This window comes from Anas acuta, chromosome 1, assembly GCF_963932015.1.
Source record: "Anas acuta chromosome 1, bAnaAcu1.1, whole genome shotgun sequence".
Lineage (NCBI taxonomy): Eukaryota > Metazoa > Chordata > Aves > Anseriformes > Anatidae > Anas > Anas acuta.
Genome location: NC_088979.1, coordinates 194,448,547 through 194,457,864, shown reverse-complemented (window position 1 = coordinate 194,457,864; position 9,318 = coordinate 194,448,547). Strand labels below are relative to the sequence as shown.

At 39.6% G+C, this 9,318-nt stretch overlaps 1 protein-coding gene and 1 long non-coding RNA gene across 9 annotated transcripts in view; one reads left to right on the top strand and one right to left on the bottom strand.

Annotated features, from left to right (window-relative positions):
• Window positions 1–588: 588 nt before the first annotated feature.
• On the bottom strand, window positions 589–1,558 carry LOC137849857 (uncharacterized). The gene is made up of 2 exons (XR_011092107.1): window positions 1,419–1,558; window positions 589–1,009 (listed from the first exon to the last, which is right to left on the bottom strand). It is a non-coding gene; the product is annotated as an uncharacterized lncRNA (long non-coding RNA).
• Window positions 1,544–9,318, top strand: part of HGF (hepatocyte growth factor) — a 65,516-nt gene continuing 57,741 nt past the window's right edge. For all 8 annotated transcript variants that reach the window (XR_011092105.1, XR_011092104.1, XM_068669937.1 and 5 more), the window contains exon 1: window positions 1,544–1,677. Coding sequence is in view for 6 of the 8 variants with exons in the window: in XM_068669937.1 (XP_068526038.1) it covers window positions 1,602–1,677 (76 nt within the window). In the remaining 2 variants the exon portion in view is untranslated. The remainder of the gene's footprint in view (window positions 1,678–9,318) is intronic.

Genomic DNA, 9,318 nt, shown 5'->3' with positions numbered 1-9,318 from the left:
ACTCAAGCAAATAAAGCTTTATTCTTTGGAGAAAAAACAAGAGCAGCAAAAAAATAGAAATAATTTTCATTCTGCATATTTAAGAAAGTTTTTTTTTTTTTTTTACATTAATTTGTTTTTCCTGTAAAACCAATGTTCAAAATATTTTCTTCACAAACTCTCCCTCAGCTCCTTATTGTCCCCTTTCTTTCACTTACCAAGACAGTAATTCCCAAATAGAAATATTTTATTTTGACATTGGGTATAATTTGGGTGAAAGGAAAGAAAAAAGCATATATATACATATATTTTTGGAAATAAAGGAAAAATTAATAATAAAAAAATGAATATCTTTTGCCTTTGAAAACAATATGTTTTTGAGAAAAACTCTTTCATTCAAAGGTGTTTATGAGCAAGATGGGTAGTAAGTCTGGGAAAGGGAAACTGGACTGGAGAAGACTCACATGGCAGGGGTCCACATGCAGGTCTCTTGTTTATTTGCGGAAAATGGAAAGAAATGTTTTTCTACTGCCTGTGTTGTCATACACTTACGTAATAGACCATAGGTGGGTGCATGGGAGAAAGAACTGGTTTAAATTACAGCAAAACTTTTCTTGAAATGTTTATTTTTGAACACTCACGTTAGCAAAGGCCGGTCTCATGCTTTTAAACAAACTCCAATGCCATTTCTTCCACGAAGTTAAAAGGAAGCACAATAGAAGAATTAGAGTCATTTTGCCAGTGACAGAAGGAAGGTCGGGCCTCGTTTTGGACTGTGGTTTGTCTCCACAGAGAAACACCAGCCAGCTGATACTTGACCTTTAGATTCCCCAGAGTTGCCACAATTTTGGGGAAGTGGCACTTGTCAGATGGTCAAAGAGGGTGATGGAAAGGCCAGGCCAGCAGCCAAGGGGGAGCCATGGACAGGTCAGAGGAAAGGTGTGCTTCTTAACCAGGAAACGGTCTTGTTTTGTTCCTGGCTATGGGGCAGCAGGAGTCCTGCTGAAACAGCCATGGTTGAGGGTCCTTCCTGCAGATGAGACCAAAGGGCAGGTGGAGAAAAGGGTGACTTTGTGAGGGGAGATGTCTGCGGGCAGAGAGAGGTGATATGGCTGCAGGTCAAAGAGGACAAAGGAGGGTTGGGGGCTAGGAGTGGGGAGGGGGGATATGGGGGACTGTGCAGCAGTAGACAACAGCCCCAAGGGAAGCTGTGTTTCTCTGAGGGACCTGGCCAGCCTGGCTGCTCCTCCTGAGCCCCTGGGGGGATCCAGGGAGGGAGGGAGGCGGTGGGGAGAGGGAAGGAGGGAGAGAGGGAGGTGGTGGTGGGAGCCCCCTCCCTGGGCTGGCTGCGGGGCGGGAGGGGAGGGGAGGCAGCTCCTGGGGAGGGGCGGGGTGGGGGAGAGGAGGCAGAGAGGGGATGTTGTTAAACAGTTTCTTACCGTAAGAGGGAGTTGGGACCCAGATCTTTCCAGTTAATCACACAACAAACTTAGATCATCGCAATAAAAAGCAGCTCGGCTCACTCTGCCTCCTCGAGTGACCGGCTGTGCACAGGGTCCTTCCGAGGAGCCATCTCCTCTCCTCCTCCCCGCCAGCCCGCCGGAGGGGGGGCCGCCGGCACCATGTGGGCCACCCAACTCCTGCCAGCCTTGCTGCTCCATCAGCTGCTGCTGCTTCCCATCACCATCCCTGCGGCAGGTTAGTTTTTCTGTCACTTCTCCAGGGACACCCCCGCCACCTCACGGCCGCGGCGTTTCCCCTCTCCCCCTCACAGTCGCGGCGGGGGCGGTGCAGCGGGCGGGGAGACCCCAACACCCCCGGCTCCCCTCAGCAGTACCTGCGCTGAGGGCAGGCACCGGCAGCGGCCGGGGGTGAGGTGCCTGGGTGTCGGGGCAGGCTGAGCACTGTTTGCGGCAGAGTTTGCTCGTCCAGGGCTTTGCGGGGACAGGAGGAGCGGGTGGTGGCTTGCGGGGATGTCTCTGCATCTCGCCACCTCCCCTCCCAGCGAGGGGGCTCTCTCAGGATGGGAAGAACTGAGGAAGTGGGAGCGGGAGAGACAGCTCCTGGCCGCTGTCAGGGCGTGAGGGAACATCTGCCCTTCGTTTCCAAGTGGCAGAATAAACGTTAGGTTACATAAATTGACAAGGAATACCCAAAGCGCGAGATAGTATAAGATAAGACTGTATAAGAAAGGGAATGTCCTTGCCAAAGTTCAGCGGTATGGACATGCTATTTCCAGACTGAAATACTTGTAATTTCATTAGATGTTCCTGATGAAGCCCGGGAGCGGGGAGGGGGGGGGGGGGGGGGAAGGGGGGAAGGAACAAACAATAAGTCATCAAGTGCTGGAAGCTCTTTAGCTGAATTTCTTTCCTGAAGTGTCCCCCTTAGACTGGATATCTGAAGAGCTAACTCTGTGTTTCTATTGGCCCTCTGGGGAGACGTTTGAGGAAAAAAGAGTTTGCAAAGGTTTCTACAAACCTTTCCTTCCTTCCTTCCGCCAACATTGTTAGGGTCAGACCTTTGCACAGACAGAAACAAAAGACAGCCACAATTCAGGGAAAGGATCTGCCAGGAGTGGGCAGAGTGAGAGCAGGCTCATACAGTGCATGGGTCCTGTGGTCATGTCAGAGGGCATCAAGCACTGGGTATGGCAAGTGGTGTTGATGGCTTCCAAGATATAATTATATTTTTATAGTTACAATTATATATATATATATATATCATATATACATATGATTTAAAAGTGGGTTTATTTATTTATTTATTTATTGTAAACTCAGTGGTCAAGTTAAAAAAAAAAGAAAAAGAAAAAGAATGGCAGCATCACATGTAGTAAAACCTGTCATTTTTCACCTACAGTGAGTGTGGTTCTGTATGATGTTGAACGTCTCAGAAGACCTGTGCTCAGTCTACTCAGTGACAATTTTGTTTTTGCATTACCAAATACAGGCATTAGTAGCAGGTGAAACAGAGATACAGACACTATGCTACTATGTTTTTCTAAACTGCTTTTTTTATGCTCATTGCAATTTCCATTTTGTGGACATGTGACCTTTCAGAAAAAATGATGACTAGAGCTAGTTTGGAATTTTCTGAGATTACCCCTCCCCCCCCCCCCCCCCCCCCACACACACACACACTGGAAAATGCTGACCCATCAAAACTTTTCATTTTAAATAGAAAATGTCTTTGGCTTGGTTCCTCCATATCAAATTAATAAGAAATCTGCAGCAAAGGCATTCACAATAGCTTGGGGTACCTGATAGTGAAAAATCTTCACCTAGGATAGAAATTCATCAACTGATGGGCTAGTTTGAAAAAAGCAGAACAGCCTCCTGCAACTTTATTCAGTGGGCCAACTAGACAGAAACTGGTCTATAGCCAAATTCATAAGAAGCTAGGTCATGCTTAATCTCAGGACACTTTTCTTGAATGAGACAAAGTCCTTGTTCTGCCTGTAGGCTGTTAGCAGGGTCTATACTTTCCCAAGCTCAATGAATAATATTTCATCTATCTAATATTCCAACAGGAGAGATTGAGAGACAGATACTGTGAATATCAGTAGGTTGATGATTATGGTCGTGCCCTAACCAATGGACTCTTCACTTTAGGAGGGCATGGTTCATCCTGATGTGAATGAAAATTAGATTTCCAAAACTTCAGAATTTTTCATAGAGTAGAACTTGTTTTCTGGCCAACTTTCACAGTGGCAGTTTCTTGGCAACACTCCCTTTCTTAACTTTCCTCCCCCACCCACCATAATATTAATCAATCCTATTGTTTGCCTTATGGGCAAGAAAGATGACTCTTACTACATGCAATCATTGTGCTGTCTTTGCTTTATAAAAATAGGTGATCTTCAACGAAAGTTTCAGGATTTGTACAATGTATGCAAGAGGAAGTTTTGTTAGTTTCTGAAAATATATTGGTAGCTTTCTAAACATAAATGGTATCTTTTATACAGGATTTTGATTTATTTTTACTGAGATGTTTTCAAGAAAGCTATATATATAAGAAAGCATATATATGTGTATATATATTTAATATTTTTATATATGAAAAAAGAGGGTAAGTGATGAAAACAGAATTTAAATATATATATATATAAGAAAATCCTTTGCTAATACATGTCAATACTTTTTCTATTACTATCCTGTCAAAGCTGGTTTTAAGTTTACTTAACAATGAGTATTGTTTCTTCTATGAGTGGATCTTTTAGGTTTGTAATCCAAAGTCCTAAGTCCTGTGTGGAGACAATGTCCGGTGTTGTTGAGTTTTCTTATACATGTGGGGTTATATTAATGGGTTAAAAAAACAACCAAGCAAACAAAAAGAATCTGAAGAAAACAGCAAGAAATTTTCATGTCAGCAGGCTGTCCACAATATCAGTTTTTGAGTTTCTTTTTAACATATAAGACTTAAGATGTTGATTGGTGAAAGAGATAAATGTGCAAGGTTCCTATAGACTACTAGTCATTATCAATATCCTGCAGGTCTCTGTAAGTCTAAGTCTGAATTCTTACTAAAAGTAAAAAAACAGATTGGCATATTGAATGAAAAAAAAAAAAAAGAATGAATGCTAAAGATTTATTTAAATTAAAGATATTTTTCTGTGAAAAGACTGGCATCTGAGTGTGTTTCTTTATTCAAACTTCTCAGCACTTTCTGTAGTTTGGATCATCTGAAGCAGTTTCTAATGAAGATGTGGCAGTTGCACTTAGTTTCTATAAATAACTGTTCCTTAAAAAAATACCATAGCAATAATCGATGTATGAATGTTGTGTATTCCTGTGGTCTGCATAGCTACACATATTTTAAAAATTTAATGTGATTTATACTTCCCTAACCCAGCTGTAGATAATCATTATTCTATATACTGTCAACAAAGTGAAATGATACTCTGCCAGTTGGAAGACTGTATTCCTTCTGTTTAATGGAATCCTTTTGGTGCTCAGTGCCAGGGGCTGCTTGTTTTGCTCTCACATATAATGCAGTTCTTACCCTGCTTAACAGATTTTCTGTTTCTATTAATGTAATTTTCATAAGCAACCTAGCAGGAGAATCTAGAGTTGAAAGACATGAGATTAAAACGTTGCATAAAACTCTGGAAAATCGTGCACTGAAGTCAAGGAAAAGAAAGCCTCTTATTGGAGGAGCTCATCTGTCATTATTGTAATACTTCAACTGAGGCCAGGGTTGGAAGGGAAATGCACAATCTCCCTCAGAGAACGTAATATCTCCCCTTTGGATCTTTACGCTGAACATTAGTTTGCCACTTAAGCATTTCAGACTTTTCTAAGGAGGTTTGAAGGCCGGATAACTGGGCCCCTTGATGGATAAAAGCTCTATGTGGGAAGGAGAGTGTTGCCCTGAACATTTTGCAGTTGCTTGTACTAGATGAGCATAGGAATTTTACTTTCTCCTCACCAGTCTTCAGGTGGGGGGTAGATGGGCAGAGACTACAAGGCAGAATGGAGACAAAAAAGGATTGATCTCTGCGCTTGCTTGGGAAGCAGGAATGGTAGGAAAATTGGTGTCTTCCAGATGTGAGCAATGTTTGTACTTTGCAGTGTGGAATTAGGACAGCTCCAAAGCATTGTGAAGTAATGAAGACATCCTTGCCTTCACCTCTCTCCTTTCTATAGGGGTTTTTGGCAGTCCTGTTAGAGGACAGTAGAAGTATTCCTGAACATGGTTAGTATCCAACACATAAAGCAATGCCGCAGTGAAGCAGAGCTAGGAGCATGCTCCAGATTATTTAAATATGCTGGCAAAATCTAGCTACAGGAGATGGAATCAAATGGCTTGTGGGCCTCCACCCATGCGCTGTATGATGAGCCTGGCCATGCCTGACAGTCCTCAGTGCTGCTGGCCTGGCTGAGGACTGGCTGCTCCCTCCTTCTCCCATCAGCTCCAGCTCTTGCTGACTCCTTGAGTTGGCCGGCAGCACTATTTTTAGACATACAACATGCAGCAAGACTCACCACTCCTCACAGGGGCCATTTTGCTTAGCAGCTGGTCACTCTGCTATGCCTGAATCCTGCCCTGCCTGCCTGTGCTTTTCTCTTTACTCCCTGCTCCAAGCCTGGACACCCTCAGTGGTGGCTGAGACCCCATTGCAAATGGAGTGCACAACGTGTTGGGTGCCTTAGTGGAAGCACCAAAAGCTTGTAAAGATTGTGGAACACTATGTGAAATATAAAGGATTTAATTATTGTGTAAATGTGTAAGACAAATCTTACAATGGAAAATGCTCTTTGTAATTTAGCCAGAGGTTACATACAGCAAGTCAGAGTACAAACTGCAGACTATTTGTTTCTGCCAATGGGTCCCAGCATCCTGCTGTGAAGATAACCTTTTCTTTGAAGAAAAAGAGCTGTCCATTTGCATCTAACATACAATTTTAGAACATGCTATCAGTTTTTAATGCTATCCTTTATTTCTTAAGTTTTCACACTGACTATAGGAGAGGGTTACAAAGGCAGAACTTAGCAAACATGAAGTTGGGTTCCAGAGAAAATGGCACTCTTTGCAGCTAACGAGGGATATGTGTATATGGGTGCGTGTATGTGTGGGGGTGTGTGAGTAAGTGGTAATATGCAATGTAAAGCCAAAAAGAAAAATCTTTTTGCATTTCCTGAATCTGCTCAACAACTAAACTGAATGCCAACATAAAAATAAGGGAAAAATTATATCTGTATTATATATTTCTATTTTAAACTGTTTTCTAAAAATTGTATTTTTTTTTTCCATTAAGTCTCTTTTGCTAAGAAAATAAAATTCAAAAGTTAAAAAAAAAACTCATGTGGTCCTCCAGATACCTTTCTGAAAAACTATTTAATTGTCACAAGTTAAAGATGACTCTTTGGACAGCTGGTTTTATTTTGATGGCATTCCATCTATATGGCTGACTGCAGTTTTTATAGGTATGGTTAGTAAACATTTTTAATCCCAAATTATTGTCTTACATAAATAAAGGCATTAAACTTAATCTGGCATCTAAGTCAATTCAATCTACAAACTTATTTTCTTGGATACATTTCAGAATTGTTTCAGTTTCCCTTTCTTTCTTTCTTTCTTTCTTTCTTTCTTTCTTTCTTTCTTTCTTTCTTTCTTTCTTTCTTTCTTTCTTTCTTTCTTTCTTTCTTTCTTTCTTTCTTTCTTTCTCGCTCTCTCTCTCTCTCTTTCTCTCTTTCTTTCTTTCTCTCTCTCTTTCTCTCTCTCTTTCTCTCTTTCTTTCTCTCTCCCTCCCTTCCTTCCTTCCTTCCTTCCTTTCTTCCTTCCTTCCTTCCTTCCTTCCTTCCTTCCTTCCTTCCTTGCTTCCTTCCTTCCTTCCTTCCTTCCTTAATGAGAGGTAATTTAGAAACATTGTTCATTTATTTGCATTCTAGCCAAGAAACTGGATATTTTTGATACTTGAAACAAGCATAAGAAGTAGTCAAAATAAGTGAAAGTAAGTTGAAACTAAGTTAAAAGTAAATTTAAAATGATGACCATTTATTCACTTTATCAAAGCAATTCTTCCAGGACTTGGTTTAAGAGATAAAACGGTCGTGAAAATATTTGTTTAAAGAACTGCTTCCTAAATATTCTTATAGATAGTAAGACCACATAAATTATTTTGGTATCAACATGCAACATTTAAAAAAAAAAATATATATATATATATATTTTCAGTCACTGTCGTGTTAAACGTTAAAATATACTTTGCATGTGGTGTCTGAAACCATTTGATAGCACATACTTTCAAGTTTATTTTATTCATAATGAAACCAGTATATTTGTGTTATCATATTGGGACCTGCACCAATATACAATTTACCCTTAGTGTTTTATATCATTGTCCTGGAGACGCATTATCGAATTTAATTCAAAATAACCCTTCCATCATGTTTTCTAGACAAATTAAATACCTCACCACATTTGTTTACTGTTCTTCAATCCATGTATGCTAAGGACTCTTGCTTTATTGCAAACTCTATTAGACAATTTTTGCTTTTACACAAGTTTTGCCAAATGCATTTTAATGCATATGATTAAGCTTTATTTTTTATTTTGTATTAAATTGTCATTATACTGAGATAAGAATTCAGTTTTGATATCTCTTCTGAAAAATATCTGTTGACATTCTAATAACCCATGGCTTTACATACTTTTGCTATGTATATTTTACTGAGATCTAAAATTTGCTTTTTTTTTTTTTTCTTTCTCCCCCCTCCCTCCTTAGGATACATATGAATATGCTCTGCTTGGGTGTAAACCCTCAATTATTTTAGTATGTTGTTTCCTGATAAAATGCTTATGATATTTACTGTGTTGAGCTGTGCTTCCCTTTATTTCAGATGTGCTTAAGTGTTTTTTATTTTGTTTTTGTTTGTTTGTTTGCTTTTCCTGAAGGTCTTTCATATGATGGTAAATTTCTCATTTTCCCCTGTGAATTCCAACTTCTTTCCCTTCTGAATTTCACATGAAATTCAGTTCACATATTTCTTTTTTCCTAGCTCAACAGGAAATTCAGTTTACTTTGGCTTGCAGTGATGATTGTTCTTTGAAAAAAATAAGTTAATATCTAATCTTATTTTGACCTTCTGACCTGATTATCAGTTATAAAATTAATAATTCAATCTCTAGTTAGTCTATCTGTTAACTGCTTAAGTGCAAATGACTTTGTTTCATTACACAGATGATGCAAAAATATTGAACAGCAGTTTAAAATACCTATTGATACTAAAGACGTAGGCATTGAAATGGGTTGCTCAAGGAAGTGGTGGTATCCCTGGCATCATCCCTGGGGGTGTTTAAGGATCTGGTGCTTAGGGACATGGTTTAGTGGGTGACATTGGTAGTAGGGTGATGATTGAACCATCTTGAAGAAGATCTTGAAGGTCTTTTCCAACCTTAATGATTCTATGATTCTATTCTATATTTCTGAAATATTTATATCACTTTATATGACCATTTCTCTTCACTTGACTATTCTTTAAATTTTCAAATTTTCAGCTTCCTGAACAGTGTGTGGGCAACTTCTCTCTTTTCAATTTTTCCAATTTTTCTCACAAGTGCCATATAGCCATATAATTTTGCCTTTTTTTTTTTTTCTCCGACTACTTAGCAGGACTGTAATTGATTCCTTAATTTTTTTGTCAGCATCTTCCATCCTAGAAGAATTGAGGTACCTTCCTCTCTCTCTCTCTTTTTTTTTTTTTCCTCATAGTCTTAGCTTATCTTTGACATCCAAAAAACATAATAAACAGTGGTGCTGTTATGTGTTTTTTTTTTTTTTTTTTTTCCTTCAAAACTAAATATTATGAATGTCTTTTTCCATCCACCATATAA